The sequence below is a fragment of the Rhincodon typus genome, chromosome 8 (assembly GCF_021869965.1).
Source record: "Rhincodon typus isolate 14 chromosome 8, sRhiTyp1.1, whole genome shotgun sequence".
NCBI lineage: Eukaryota > Metazoa > Chordata > Chondrichthyes > Orectolobiformes > Rhincodontidae > Rhincodon > Rhincodon typus.
In genome coordinates, this window is record NC_063339.1 from 77590723 (window position 1) to 77607532 (window position 16810).

A 16810-nucleotide genomic window follows, 5' to 3' on the forward strand; every position below is an offset into this window, starting at 1 on the left:
GACGTTTCGGGTCGAGACCCTTCTTCAGAAATGGGGGAGTGGAAGGGGATTCTGAAATAAATAGGGAGGGGGTGGAGGCGGATAGAAGATGGATAAAGGAGAAGATAGGTGGAGAGGAGACAGACAGGTCAAAGAGGCGGGGTTGGAGCCAGTAAAGGTGAAAGTTGGTGGGGAGTTAGGGAGGGGATAGGTCGGTCCAGGGAGGACGGACAGATCAAGGAGGTGGGATGAGGTTAGTGGGTAGGAGATGGGGGTGGGGCTTGAGGTGGGAGGAATGGTTAGGGAGGCGGGGACGAGCTGGGCTGGTTGTGGGATGTGGTCAGGGGAGGGGAGATTTTGAAGCCTGTGAAGTCCACATTGATACCCTTGGGCTGCAGGGTTCCCAAGTGAAATATGAGATGCTGTTCCTGCAGCCTTCGGGTGGCATCATTGTGGCAATACAGGAGACCCAGGATGGACGTGTCGTCCAAGGAGTGGGAGGGGGAGTTGAAATGGTTCATGACTGGGAGGTGTAGTTGTTTGTTGCGAACCGAGCGTAGGTGTTCCAGAAAGCGGTCCCCAAGCCTCTGCTTGGTTTCCCCGATGTAGAGGAGGCCACAACGGGAACAGCAGATACAGTATGCCACATTAGCAGATGTGCAGATGAACGTCTGTTTGATGTGGAAAGTCTTCTTGGGGCCTGGGATCGGGCTGAGAGGGGAGGTGTAGGGGCAGGTGTAGGGGCAGATGTAGCACTTGCTGCGATTGCAGGGAAAAGTGCCGGGGCTGGTGGGGAGTATGGAGCGGACAAGGGAGTCACGGAGAGAGTGGTCCCTCCGAAAAGCAGATAAGGGTGGGGAGGGAAAAATGTCTTTCGTAGTGGGGTCAGATTGCAGATGACGGAAGTGTCGGAGGATGATGCGTTGGATTTGGAGGTTGGTGGGGTGGTATGTGAGGACGAGGGGGATTCTGTTTTGGTTGTTATTGCGGGTGGGGGGTGTGAGGGATGAGTTGCAGGAAATGCGAGAGACACAGTCGAGGGCGTTTTCGACCACTGTGGAGGGGAAGTTGCAGTCCTTGAAAAACGAGGACATCTGGGATGTCCGGGAGTGGAATGCCTCAAAAAGGTTATGAAGGGCTATCAGATTTTGTGCCAGTTTGCATATTTTATTTGGTATACCTTCAATGATGACAATTTCAGCTTCAGTTAAGAACCTCAAAAACAAATGAGGACATAATCTAGGGAGAGATAGTAGAAACTGCCGATGCAGGTCCTGAAACGTCAGCTTTCCTGCTCCTCTGATGCTGCTTGGCCTGCTGTGTTCATCCAGCTCTACACCTTGTTATCGCATAATCTAGGGATACACTTTAGTGTAACACTGAGTACTGTATTGTTGATGATGCCATCTTTCAGATAAAATATTAAAACAAATAGTTCCCTCAAGTGTATGTAGAAATGTAAGTGACACTATTTGAAGAACAGGAAGTTCTCTGGGTGTGGTGGATGGTATGCAGAAAATGGCAAATAGCATTTGGCTATTCTATCAGTGACTGTACAACAAAAATACGTCATTGGCTGGGTAAACCACTTTGATGGCATATGAATGCACATTCTCTTCTTTTTTAATCTAATAGATCCAGGAGCAGAGAATTTATCATCAAGAGGTGAAGTGCATCATAACGGAGGAAAAAATCTGTCGAGTCTGCAAGAAGAAAATTGGAAACAGGTTCAGTCAATAAATATTTCTCCCTATAGCAAACCTGTTAGAATCTGATCTCCATTCAGTCATTGGCAAAAATGGTGTTTGGAGTGTTTGCCAAAAATACTAACTGTTGTTTTATATCCATTTGACCTATGAATAACAACGAGCAGTAATAATTATGTTTCTAAATGTAATTTATGCCCATAAAGAGCCACTTCGGCTATACATAACAACACGAAAGAAAAAGCTTCAGACTTCTAAATGTCAGAATTGGCATAAAAACTGCTGTTTTCTGCTTTTTCACTTGGTATTTGCAATATTTGGTGCTATACTGTAAAATGGATCTTTGTTCTTGAGTTCATTAATTTATAAATGGCTTGCCATATCTGGTGTGAATTCTGTTACATCATTGTCAGTATGCATAGTAATCCTGGAATTCATACTGTGCTGGATTGCTTCACAACAAAGATGTACTATTGCAAACTAATCCAAACAGGTGGACTCTAGCAGCACAATTTATTAGCTTTATTACTTTTATGATGTGTGTTATGGAGGAACAGTTAAATATCTTTTGTGTTGATTTGATATATTATTGTCATATGGACCGAGATACAGTGAAAAGTACTGTTTTGTGTGCTAACCAGACAAATCATACCTTTACATAAGTACATAATAGAACAGAATGCAGAATACTGTTACAGCTACAATGAAAGTGCAAAGAAAGATCAACCCTAATATGAGAGGACCATTCATAAGTCTGATAACAGCAGGGAAGAAGTTGTTGTTGAATCTTTGGTACATATTTTCAAACATTTGTATCTTCTGCCCAATGAAAGTGTGGAAGAGAGTATTACTGGCATGGGAGGGATCTTTGATTATTTTGCCTGCTTTCCCAAGGCAGTGGGAAATGTAGATGGAATTGGTGGAAGGAAGGCTGATTTGCATGATGGACTGGGCTACTTTCACAATTACCTGCAATTTCTTGCAGTCTTGGGCAGAGCAGTTGCCGTACCAAGTTGTGGTGCATCTGGATACGATGCTTTCTATAGTGCATCTATTAGAAATGGTAAGAGTCATTGTGGAGCATTCCAAGGAGGTAGAGGCGTTGGTATGCTTTCCTGACTGTAGCATCAATCTGGATGGACCAGAAAAGATTGTTGATGATACTGGAAGCTCTGCACCATCTCCACCTCAACACCACTGATACAGACAGGAGCGTGTCTTCCACTCCGCTTCCTGAAGTCGATGACCAGCTTCTTCATTTTGTTGACATTTGAGGGAGAGAATGGTGACTTTACACCATGCCATTAAACTTTCTATCTCTTTCCTGCACTCTGTCTTGTTGTTGTTTGAGATCTGATCCATTATGGTGTCATCAGCAAATTTGTAAATGGAGTTATGGCTGAATTTGACCACACAGTCGTGTGGAGTAAGTATGTAGTAGGAAGCTGATTGCGCAGCCTTGCAGAGCACCGTGTTGAGGATTATTGTGGAGGAGGTGTTGTCACCTGTCTTCAGTGTTGGCAGTCTACGGGTCAGGAAGCCTAGGATCTGATTGCAGAGAAGGGAACAGAGTCCTAGGTCTCGAAGTTTTGAGATGAGTTTAGTTGGAATTATGGTGTTGAAGGTAGATCAATAAATACGAGTCTGACGGAGGTGTTCTCATTATCCAGTTGAGCGTAGGGCCAGGGTGATGGTATCTGCTGGGGACCTATTGCAACTTGTCTTGGATCAAGGCAATCTGGGAGTTGATATGTGTGTTTACTAAGCTCTTGAAGCACAGGATTCCAGAGCCACCAGGCAGTAGTCATTAAGGCCCATTGCCTGATTTTTTTCTTTGGCACCAGCATTATAGTTGGCTCCTTGAAGCTGATGGGAACCTCCCATCGCAATAAGGAAAGGTTAAAGATGCCTGCGAATACTCCCACCGATTGGTCTGCAAAGGATCCGAGTCCAAGGCTGGAGACTCCATCCAGGCCAGTCGCTTTTCATGGGTTCGCTCTCAAGAAGGCGGATCTCTGTAGCGGTGACTGTGCATACAGGTGCACCTGAGGCTATTCGGGGCAAGTTACATCATTTCACTGACCTTCTATTCAAAATAAACATAGAATGCGTTGAGCTCATCGGGGAGGGATGCATTGTTGTTGTTCTGCTCAATTTCACGTTGTAGCCTATTATATTGTGTAAGACTTGCCAGAGTCGACGTGTTCATATGGTTAGTCTGGGACTCTAGTCTGGTATTGTCTCTTGGCAACCCTGATGGCTTTATGAAGATGACTGCAAATATAGAGTCATAGCACTAGATGTATTGAGATAGTAATTTAACCTTCAAAATTTAGGTCTGTTGCAAGTGAAATACATTGGAAACAGTTGAGCCTTGAGCTATCTGTAACTTTATATTTTGGATTTAAATGAATTCAGAGCTAACAAACTGACTCTCAAACTATCTATTTCAAGTTGGAGATTCATGTAGTAGATACAGTAGGTGGAATTTTGTGCCCTTCCTCATTGCTGACAGGGTGTTATTAAACAGAAAGGTTGCAGGTTGAAGCCTCACTGTCGTCCCACCTCTATCCTGATTAAGACTGCAATGTCAGCTCCCATGGATGATCTTCCTACTGGCTACCAATTGAGAGCCTCAGTAGGCACTTAATGCTCACTTAAGGACCTTATCCCACTGCCACTAGTATAACCCAAGGTGGAGAGGGACAATTTCCATTGTTGGTCCATGTTGAGCAAACAAGTGCAGACTTCCAGCAGAGATGGGGATGTGTGTGATTTACTGTCCCTTGTTCATAAGCATCAGTAGCTGATCGAGAGACCCAGCATGAGAAAGTGGGGATAGTGCTAAGTTCTCACTGTTGACCTCCTTCTCCCATAACCATACTGTACTCCTGCTATCACTGACCTTTTGACATGGAGGTGATAAATGAAAGACACGGAGGCCAGAGGGACTGGAGAAACATGGAGGTGAGAGGGTTAGAGATGCAGAGTTCACAGGTATAGCAGGGGAGAGATGTCTTCCAACCTGTTAACAAAGGAACACTCAGGATGACACACACTTTAGGGTGATGGTTTTTAGTGTGTCAAAGTATATATCAGTTACTTTTAACAAAACCTTTGCTAACTTTTATGCCTATTGTCTTGTACCAGTTTAAATAATGTGGTATTTAGAAGACTAATGTTTTCCTTGTGTCTTGTATTTTTAGGTTTAATAGGTTGATAATTATTTAGGATATTGATGAATTCTTCTAAATCTGCTTCTGTGTCCAAATACCATATACATCAACACAAATGTGTAATGTTGTTACACGATAGTATTACTTAACAAATGAGCTGATGAGAATGAAAAGGGCCCTGGAAAATCAAAATTAAGCCCTCAAGAGGACCTCAAATTTTGTACCTGATTTCTGCTCTATTTCGGTGATTAGATGTATCTTGCATTCTATAGAAAAGTTGCTCTTCTGCTTACTCATGGTATTTTTAAGCTGGTCATTCTACTAGTTATTTATATTTTTTTTTCTATCTTCTTCTATAGTGCTTTCGCTCGTTACCCGAATGGAGTTGTGGTCCACTATTTCTGCTGCAAAGACCGCAAGGTTTGTCCCACAGAGACATAAATGTGACCAGTCAAAATCAGGATGCAAGATTTTTTTTGTATTCTCAAAATGGACAGTTGAACAAGATGGACTTTCAGATAGGTGGCCTGACTCTCTGTTGGAGTATGAGTGGGCAGATGGTATGCACTGTGTAATATATTGTTAGTTTCAATAATATTGTGTACAGATTTGGTTACTAGCATGTTTGCTTTGTGCTTACATTTGGGAATTGGTGAGAAACTGGAAGCTAATTCCTGTGTACAGTTGTATATTTGATCTTTGCCATTTCTGGAAAGACAGTTGCACTACATCCCGAGAGTCTGAAAGAGCACTGCCTCAGTGCTTCCAATTTTTTTTTAAAAGACTCTGTTTTTGGACTTCTCTAGAGATGAAATTCCTTATGAAGAGGTATGGCATTTTGAGGGTTTATCTTCTTACCTAGGCCTCCTGTTCACAGCATTGTTCAGATTGTAGTTTCAGCTTTTATTTGCACCTTGCATTTATTGAGTGTTGTGTGCCTTGTTCTAACATGCAAAAAATACTAAGCTCTCAAAGTAATGCATTTTGTATATAAGTAACATTCATGACTGCTACAGACTCCATTCCACACTATATGCTTTGGCTTCTGACAGCATTGAAGCCATGCAGCACATTTGATGATTTCTCTAATTTGGAATCTTGAATCCGTTTATGTTAACAAGATTGGGTATATCTTGTCATTTGTCTTCACATGTGCTTAGACATCAAATTTGAATTGAAAGGATAATTTTATTGTGCAAAATGCCATTTTATATTTCTTTCACTTCTAAATATCACTTACTAAAGCAACTTGTAATAGAAGTACAGAAACAATCCCCATCTATTCTTTGGCTGGGGAACAACTTTGTGGTTGCTCTTGATTGGATTCCCTTCACAATTTGCCTACCTAAATTGGAAGAAGGAACAAAACCCGGGGATTTTTAACTGCTGATCGCTGGTATTTAAAGTGGAAGTTCCAAATGTGTGTACTTCAGGTAAGAATAGGACTAAGCTCAGTAAGGTTGCATAAATACCAATCAATTATTTGCTTTCAACAACATTTTAAAGAGCAGCACGAGGAAGACAAAACTTGAAGACTAGAAAATGGGGATTGAAGAAGCAATTTGTTGATTATTCAAAGGATCATAATAGTAAGTCTCAAGGGTACAAAACATCCACAGGATTTTGCATGTCAGTCTTTCATTGCACAGATCTGCATTGTTATATTGATGCTAAGTTTGGGATTAATTACTAATGACCTTACTGGGTCATTGCATTTCAACTTGGAGCCCCCCAGTTTAATAGTTCTCTGTTCGAAAATGGGACAAGCTTTCTTGCATGACAAACCTCCATAAGGTTATCAGCTGGACAAGCAGGTTAAGGAAGAGGGAGGCGTGTCAAAATAATGAATTCTGTCTTCTGGAGAGCAAACAAGAATCAAGACTGACCATAAATCTGCATCATTTTCTGAAAGTTGGAGTGTAAACCTATTTAAATTGGGATAATATCTCAAAGAATGGAAGTAATTTGGAGGGCAAAAGTTAAGGAATTAATCATGGATAAAATTTTTAAATTGGCTGTTGAATGGTGCAACAGATGCCATCATATTAACAATACAGTAAGTCCTCATTTAAAGTTGAGTGGGGTTCCAAAAATTGACTTTCACTAAAACATTGTTGTAGTTGGGTTCTGTCAGACCTATTTTATCAGAAAAAACATTAAATCATTATACCAAGTTTAAATATTTTACATCACTTAATTTCTACGTTGGTGAATGAAACAACGTATAAAAAGACAAACAATAAAAGTATAACCTGCTACTTCTATTACCTTCCTTTTCATCAGCAATCCCGCTTCCTAAGCCTTCTGCTCCCATTCCCCCTGGTTGACCCAGACCCTTTCTGCTTATTGATAGTCTGAATCGTGGCCTCTGACCTCCCCTCTCACCACTTCCACTTCTACTTGTGGCTTACGTTCCCAATCACAATCCAAAAGCTGGAGCTGCAGTGTTGTGGAAGTGAGAGTCCTGATTGTTCAGATGTGCTGAGGCTTTTTGCAATTTTTTTTATGCTCCCACTTGTCCCTTCCCTCTCCTTAACCCTCACCATGACCAAGGGCTTGGGAGAAGGCAGGAGAAGCTTTGAAAATCATTTGAAGAACACGGATTACAAAAGATCCAGCACCTCTCAGCCATAGGTACTTGCATTCCCACAAAATCAGAGCCTTAGCTTTGGATCAAATCTGGATCTTGAATGGGCATGCAGAGGTGTAAGTAGAGCATGGGTGAGCTGAGGAGGGAGAAGGAGATTGTAACTAGTACGCCAAACACTGGGGAGAGGCCACAGCCTGAAGGTTCAGGATGGAGAAAGGGCACAACTCAAAGGTCAGGAAACGGATGCAGTATCAATAGTTTCAGAAAGAAATCAACATTAAAACAAATCTTGCAATGCTGAACAGGATAATGGGCTCTATTAACTTTCTGACATTAAAGTGAAACTATATTGAACAGGGTAACTTCGAATAGAGGTCTTTCTGTATTACATTATGTACCATGCAGAGGAAAAAAAAGCAAGATGATTGAATAATGATGATTGGGCACCAACCAACTTTTAATTTAACAGTGATACGGAGAATGTGGCAGCTTCATGTTGCTTTCTATATTTATTGAATTTGGATATTTGTGATCATGTTTGAATGAGATTAATTTTTCTATGCTGCATATTTTGTACTTAAGGTAGTCCTGTATATGCTTGTGAATGAGAAGTTTTTATTAACAATCCAGAAGGAAATGTCAATGGCCCAGTAGAATTTAGCCTGACTGGGTCTTGACTTCCATTTCTTGCTGTCTATAGGATTTTGAATTGAGTTGGGATGACCTCCATTCAGTTATACATGTTTGCATATTCGCCACAAAAAACTGCTCATTATTTGCAATAAATTGATATTTGTTTGTTTATTTGGAAAGGTCCTATAGAACATTATTACTAAACAAAATAAAGTGTGATTTCTGGATAGAGGCAATGCATTTGTTTTCCCAGGACTGTTTATATGTCATTGTGACCATTACCATCCCTAAGTCTATGTCTATGTTTTTGCAGCAATAGAAGATGTTGGCTAACATTATTGCCTAATCTGCTGAATTTCCGGCTGATTAAAATTTGGTGTTCCTTTTTACCCTAAATCTGTCTGAACACAGAAAATGTTTAAAACCTTCCTGTTCCAGAGAGAAGCCTAAAGTCGGTCAGTCAAGGTCACAGATTTCTTTTAAGGTTATATTTAGTACCATGTTGACATTTTTTCTGTGCCTTCCCTCCGAAGTAAAAGAAGAATATTGAAATCCTAGGCACTGCATTGGTAGAAATTTTTTGTGTTCGAATGTCAGGATTTGATTGTTGTATTTGCCAAATCTTCAAATTGCACAATAGAATTGTGCTTGACCTGGAGCTAAGTCTGTGTTCGGTAAAGTAATCACAACTAATAGAATTTTGGGACAGGATAAAACTAAACCACAGTCTAGATACAGGGGTATCTGTTATTACAATGGGCAAATATGCAACCAGTAATCATAATTTAGGTTCACATATGAATTATGCTTCCATATCTAAGTACTGGAGAACAGTTGGCACCCGTGAACCCGCACTTCTACATTAGTGCCTTCAGGAGACGATGGCAAGGTAGTACAAGTACTTAGAAACAGCAACTTACAGTTTTTAGTTTTTCTACAGTTAAAATTGTGAGTATTGCTAAAATTGTTTCTCTCCCAGTTCCGTCACTGAACAGTAGTTGTCAACCTTTTCTCACAACAGGTCTCAAAAATAAATTGCTCGTAGTGTTCAGGGATGTGTAGATTAGGTGCGTTATAGGGGGATGGGTCTGGGTGGGATGCTCTGAGGTTCGGTGTGGACTTGTTGGGCTGAAGGGCCTGTTTCCACACTGTATGGATTCTATGATTCTATGAAGCTGAAGGGTCAACTTCAAAGTGCATCAATGCAGTGACTGTCAACAGATACAGTGACTTGAACTTGTCACTTTCTGAGTCGAAATATGAAAGTGTGAGATATGGGAGTATGAAACACTTACTGAAATAAAAATACAATATAATGGAGACATAACTGACATAGTTTTTTTTTTAAATGGTCTGAAGTGCCTAAATGTGGAGGGGAGAAAAACTGCCATCATATTTCTAGTTAGTCCTAACTGCTGTTACACCCCTTAGATCTTCTCATTGCAAGCATTGATATGGAGACGTTGGAGAACAAAACTGGAAGGGAAAATACTGTAAATATTAACAACAAATGCTTCTCAGTTATTTTTGGAAAAATAAACACTCCTCTCCTCACTCCAGAATCTACGTTCTACGTTTTGACAGTGCTGTGTCACATCTAACTTCTAACGAATGAAAAACTTATGCACTTTTTAGTCTTTTTCGAAATTAAAGATTTGCTCAACAGCGATTCTGATGACTTCTGTATTTTGTGTTCATCTCAAATGCTAATGTATTATTTTAAGCAATATTTGTACATTTGTATAAATGTAAATCATTTTTATGTTCTACTTTCCTCAACTTGTCCTGCTTTGCTGAAAAGAAATAGAACATGAAACAGCAAAGAATGTTTATGACTCTGAATTTTGTTTGCTTATAGAAATGCAGTTTGGGAAATCCGTGGAATGTGCATTTAATGGAATTCTTGATAAAAGTATTTGGGGTCCTAATGTAAACGGAGTTTGTTTCTCTCTTCTGAAACAGAAATTAGAATGCAGTAACAGCTACGTTATCCCTGGCTTTAGAAATGAAAAGCCATCCTGATTACTAACTGTTAAAGCTCAAGTGAAAGTGCCCATGTGTTCAGATGTCAGCTGAGGTAGTGGTGAGGCTTAGCTATAATCCCTTCTGAAGTCACATAAAGTCTAAGTACTGATTGATTTTCTGTGGCCATGAGTGAAGTATGAGAAGGCAGTACATTGTTTGCCCCATTAATACCTTAAAAAGAGGCCAAAAAGAATCTGATATCGAGAATTAATGCATTAGAATTATTTAAGTAATTATTTGCACTCTCTATTTTCCAGTCATTGAGTGAAATATTTATGTTGTAAGAAATTACTGGATTAGCACGTATGGTAATTTTGACTGCAGTTGATTTGGTTCATTTTTGCTGAATTATACAGCTTTGAATCACATAAATCTTATATCTTCAGTTAAGTTGAGTGTTAAGAGGTTGCTTTCCAGCCATGCTGTTGTTCATTAATAAAGGTAAAATGATGGTGTAAGGCATGTTACATTAGTGTACAGACCATTTTTTGGATTGATTTGCAACATTTTTTTAAAGCAGTTGGCAAAGGGCAGTGTTGTTGATCAGTGGAGTTGTGCTATGTATCACTAGACTATCTGGATGGTGGGTCCCTGATCTTTCATGGGGGAATTGAAGTGGGAGTAGTAGCGACTCACAAGTAGAAAACATCTGATTGGAGGTCAAACTAAATATATCTAATCTTTTGCTCCTATTACACTTTCTTATTGCTATTTAGCACAGCTTAGGCATAAATCTAGAAGTAGTTCACTCAGGTACCTTTTTGGTCAGCATTGAGGGCTGCGAACTTTAGAAGAAACTAACAATAAACTTACACAGATTGTAAGAGGAAAGGATAGTAGACACCTGAAACCAGCTATTACACTAGTTTGGATGTATATTAGAAAAGCTGTTTGAGTGGGTCGAAAGCAGGTGCAACCTCAGAAGCTTGACAGTTTAGATTATTGGTCTGTTTTCTTGATGTTATATTCTTGGGGTCAGTCGGGTAAGGTATTGTGCAGCTGTGCCACTGAGCAAGTGGACTGAACTACAATCCCCTGCCAGGCTTGGCTGGGATACTACAATTTCAAAGCCTATAGTCTTTTCTCTTGCCTATCAGTCATGATTCTCAGTCATGTCCACTATTTCTGCTATATAAATAACTCAATTCCAAGTCAGTTCTTTTAAGAGCTGTTCTTCCTTAAGTAGCCTGATGACACATTCACAAGTTAAAGAATGCCACTTTGTGTGATTACACTGGTTCCCATGTCGCTGTATTGCTGCAAATGTCAGAAGTTTCAATGAAAAAAGCTGGATGATTTGCAAGGTATGGAAGGATAAATCTGTCTTTGATCCTGCATCAGAACATCACAATTAATGGGAATTAGCTGATAAAATACAAAAAAAAACCCTCATCTCTGTTAATACAACTTTAGCTTGCTATTGTTTAAGTATATAAGTCATGTAGCACTGTAGCATAATGGTTGTATTACTATAACACAGAGGTATGGATTAATGATCTGGATACATGAGTTCCAAGTCCCACCTTACTAACTGGGGAATTGAAATTGAGTTAATTATGTAAATCTAGAATTAAATAAAGCTATTATCAGTAATGGTGATCATGTCATTAAAAACCAATTTGGTTCCACTATGCTCTTCAGGGAATGAAATCTGCCATTCTCATCTGTTCTGGCTTTCAAGTAATCTTAGACCCACAGCAATGGAGTGCTGCCGTCTGAAGTAGTCAGGCAGTCCACTGTTGTAGCAAACTGCTATGAAAATATCAAATGGGAACAGTTTAGAATTCCGTGAAAGAGGACAATGGGATTGATTAATAAAGGGAAAATAGAGTATGAGAGTAAACCTGCAGAGGATAAGAACGGACCAGAGAAGTTTCTGTAGATAGGTAAAGAGAAAAATGTAGGTCCCTTACAGTCAGAAACAGGGGAATTTATAATGGGGAGCGCCTAAATGGCTGGCGAACTAACTAAATTCATACTTTGCTTTTGTCTTCACAAAAGAGAACACGAATAACGTAGCAGAAATTATGGGGAACACTGGGTTTAGTGAGAGAGATGTGCCCTCCATTCCACTTCCCGAAGCCAATGACCAGCGCTTTCGTTTTGCTGATCTTGATGGGGAGATTGTTGTTTTTACATCATGCTGCTATGCTCTCAATCTCTTTCCTGAACTCTGTCTCATCATCGTTTGTGATCCAGCCTACAACTATAGTGTCGGTCAGCAAACTTGTAAATGGAGTTGAGGTGGAATATGGCCACACAGTCATGAACGTATACAGAATATGGCAGGGGGCTGAGTACTCCGCCTTGTGCGGTGTCAGTGTTGAGGATTATCATGGGGGTGGCGTTGTCGCCTATTCTTATAGATTATGGTCCATGGATCAAGAAGCTGAGGATCCAGTTACAGAGTGGGGACCCTAGGTCTCGGAGTTTGGAGATGAGCTTGTTTGGAATTATGGTGTTGAAGGTAGACTGTAGTCAATAAATAGGACCTTGATGTAGGTATCCTTGTTATCCGGATGTTCCAAGGATGAGTGTAGGGCCAGGGAAATAGCATCTGTCATGGATCTGTTGCGCTGGTAGGGAAAATTGCAAAGGATCAAGGCAGCCTGGTAGGCTAGAGTTCATGTGAGCTATGACTAACCTCTCAAAGCACTTCATAATTATGGATGCTGTTGTCACCAAGAATGGATCCACCTCTTTCTGGCTTGGAGCAGATGGCTGATGTTCTGAGCTCTATTTCAGATTCTCTCAGCTACAAGCACAAAAGCAGTGAAACCTATGGAACGTCTACCTCCACGCCCGTTTGGCTACCATTTTTGAAGTGTCAGCACTTGTGCTACCATCAGCGGATGCCAGGATTTCTGCCTTGCGTTCCAAACCAATGCTTGACTGGATGGGCCTCGCTCCTCAACCTCATTCACAAAGCAGCTGGGTAGTCAGTGCATTTAACAGGCGCTTCTGCCCAAGCTATAATTCTTCCCATGTGGGAGGTCTGCTGTTGGGACTTGCATCACCAATATTAATTCCTCCCAGGTACTCCATTCTGGAGAATTACACTGAGGCCAAAACAGTAGGTGGATAATTGAGCAAAATATCACAAAAACTTAAAAGGGCATGCACACAATTGATGATGTAGAGGTCTCCTGGTAATTCTTGATGCCATGTCAAAAAGGAGGAAACCTTGATCAGTGCCTTCGATATATAGATCAGTATTTGATGTTGAGCTGTGTAATTTTAGTATTTCTGAAGAAGGGTTCAGACCCGAAACGTCAGCTTTCCTGCTCCTCTGATGCTGCTTGGCCTGTTGTGTTCATCCAGCTCTACACCTTGTTATCTCAGTATATTGCCTGTGATTTGTTTCTAAAACTACCTCTATCATTCCAGTAGCTGAATTCTTGTTTTTTTAATATTGAGTGGGCCATGTAAAATAAAACAGTTCACTGCTACTGGTATGCATCTATGGTATGTGGGATTATTATAACTGTTGGTTTCCCAGAACCTATCAGTATAGTTCTACTACACCAGTGTATAGAAAGTGCATGGCTAAAAGAATTTAGATAACCCTAAAGATAGGAATTTTTCTCATTTAGTTATTTGTCTTCCCATTTTGCTGTTCACTTAAAATTAATGGGCACCCATCTGATTTTGACCTAGGTATTCAAATTTTATGGCATGGCTGCCTCTGATAATTACAGTTGAAATTTGTGCATAAAAATGTATTTTTCAATTTTGCATTTTAGGAAAAGTCCCCATATCCACTCCATGCCCCAACCCGCATCAATCGGACCATGAGATAGTAGGAACTGCTGATGCTGCAGCCTGAGATAACAGGGTGTAGAACTGGATGAACACAGCAGACCAGGCAGCATCAGAGGAGCAGGAAAGCTGACGTTTCGGGTCTGGACCCTTCTTCAGAAATTCCCTCCCCACCCTTATCTGCCTTCCGGAGGGACTGCTCTGTCCATGACTCCCTCGTCCGCTCCACACTCCCGACTAGCCCCACTACCCCTGGCACTTTTCCCTGCAACCGCAGGAAGTACTACACCTGCCCCTACGCTCCCCCCTCACCTCCATCCCAGGCCCCGAGAAGACCTTGCACATCAAACAGATGTTCACCTGCACATCTGCTAATGTGGTATACTGTATCCGCTGTTCCTGATATGGCCTCCTCTACATTGGGGAAACCAAGCAGAGGCATGGAGTCCGCTTTGTGGGGCACCTATGCTTGGTTCGTGACAAACGACAACACCTCTCAGTCACGAACCACTTCAACTTCCCCCTCCCACTCCCTGGACGGCATGTCCATCTTGGGCCTCCTCCAGTGCTACAATGATGCCACCCGAAGGCTGGAGGAACAGCACCTCATGTTCCGCTTGGGAACCCTGCAGCCCAATGGTGTCAGTGTGGACTTCACAAGCTTCAAAATCTCCCCACCCCTGACCTCATCCCAAGACCAGCCCATTTCATCCCCGCCTCCTTGACCTGTCCGTCTTCCCTCCCACCTACCCACCCCTCCCTCCTCACTGACCAACCCCCATCCCAACTCCCTACCTACACTCACCTTGACTGGCTTCAACCCCGCCTCCTTGACCTGGCCATCTTCTCTCTGCCTATCTGCTCCTCTATCCACCTTCTGTTATCGCCTCCCCCTCTCTCTATTTCTTTCGGAGACCCCTTCCCCTCCCCCATTTCTGAAGAAGGGTCCAGACCCGAAACGTCAGCTTTCCTGCTCCTCTGATGCTGCCTGGCCTGCTGTGTTTATCCAGCTCTACACGTGGTTATCTCAATCGGACCATGTTGCATTTAGACATTTCGGACAAACTGTCTTAGATGTGTGTGTACAGCCCTATTTTAGCGCCTCAGCTAATTTTGAATTGGGTAGAAATTGTCACATTGCCTTTAAGAAATTCCCACCTTTACAGGTCAAGTGACTATTCCCTTATCCATCCATCCATTTCCACCTCCTTCACAGCTTTTTGCCCTTCCATTTGAGCTGCAGGTTTGTGGTGTTCAATGAGTTCACCTAATTTTTTTTTTGTTTTATTTCATTTTGTAGTTTGATAGTAATGCTGGCTGGTTCTTGTCTGAGCTAGAGATTGTACCAGAATCCCTTTTGTTCCCTACCTCCATGAATTCTTCGTTTTGTCAGATCTTCAACTTAAAGTCTTGAAAGTCTTTTCCATTTTATTGTTTAATTTCCACATTTGGTGAATGGCTGCACATGGGGAGAAGAGATCATGAAATTGCATTTAAAGTGTTAATTAGGCCTGGCTTCAGTCATTGCACAACACTTGTCATGAGGCAACCATCAGTTTTTGTTATGCTGTAACTTTTTTGTTTTGAATGCCTTCTGTTCATTAATTTAAACGGGGTTTTTAAATAACCAGACACAGAGAGGACGTGATCAGAGTTATGTCATATCTGCAGCATGTTAGGGAACAGATGAAGGTAGGCAAAAGCCATCATTGAAAAGTAGGGGGTAATATTTGGAGTGTCGTGAAAAGGCTGCAGAAGGATAATATGCTGAGTCACAACTTCAGCAGAAGAAAGGCATAGAATGCATGCCAATTATGCAGTTATTTCCCAGCCCTGCTAATATGAGGCATTATATCTGCTTGCTGCTCCAAAATCTGTGGAACCTCATGTCTTTCGGACTGAAGGTTAAAACAGGAGGAAAGTATTGTTAGCTCATGTTTTATCTCTTCTCTAGCTTCCAATCATTTTACCTAACTATTCCTCCAGTTTTGCCTGTGAGTACTTTGTGTCCATTTTCAAAAGAGACAGATGAAGAAGACCACAAATTATTTAAAAGTGGAATGTTGGAAGCATAATTATGGTGAAGAATGAAGTTTGAATAAATTCGGTTTCCTTGAAAGTTGATAAATCACCAGGCTTGGATTAATGGCCCAAATATTCCAAGAGCAAAATTCATCATCAGATTTCTACTCCCCACATTTTATTTTTTCTCTGTCCATTCCCCACATTTCCAGGCTCATTTTGCAATGCTGGAGGCTTGAGGAAATGCCTAATGTATCTTTTCATTAACTGAATCCAAATACTATAGGTCATTCAGTGAAGCCAAGTCACATTCCTTTTATTTATAACAGTAACCGCTGTACTCTGGTAAACTCGTCTATTTACTAACATGCTGAACAGCTATTGGACATTTAAACCCTGGGTAAGTGGATAAGGGGATATAAGGATTAAGCTACGTGATTAAGGAACAACATGTGTAGGATGACAGTGTGGGTCAGTGACGAGAGGATAGGCAGGGCAGGGTTCGGACTGGAGCAGAGGAAAAATGTCAAGGAGCAGTGGGACAGGAAGGGACAAAGTGTACAGCTGAGGATTTTGTTTTATATTTAACCAGGATTGGACCTTTGGGAGGGGTGGGTTGGGTCACTCCTAGAAATTGAGGAGGAACCAGTCAAAAACAAAGTTGCTGGAAAGGCTCAGCAGGTCTGGCAGTGTCTGTGAAGGGAGAAACAGAGTTAACGTTTCGGGTCCGGTAGCCCTTCCTCAGAACAGGTCAGTTGGGTCCAGAGGTCCGTGAGGAGGAGCTGGTTTTGAGGTGGTGGATGTGTGGTTAAAGTTAGAGCAGCATTTAATTCTACTAACTTCTCCCTAACTCTTTGTAAATCAGTGCAATGACTGCCAAAAGATTCTGACACGTGTTTCTCCAGGGGCCATAAAATCCA

At 41.4% G+C, this 16810-nt stretch overlaps 1 protein-coding gene across 1 annotated transcript in view; it reads left to right on the top strand.

Moving 5' to 3' along the window:
- The window catches only part of vps39 (VPS39 subunit of HOPS complex), a 93301-nt gene extending 83010 nt beyond the window's left edge, over positions 1-10291 (top strand). The window contains exons 24-25 of the mRNA XM_020535715.2: positions 1615-1706; positions 5221-10291. Of these exons, the coding sequence (XP_020391304.1) occupies positions 1615-1706; positions 5221-5302 (174 nt within the window). The 3' untranslated portion in view covers positions 5303-10291. The remainder of the gene's footprint in view (positions 1-1614; positions 1707-5220) is intronic.
- Positions 10292-16810: the final 6519 nt, after the last annotated feature.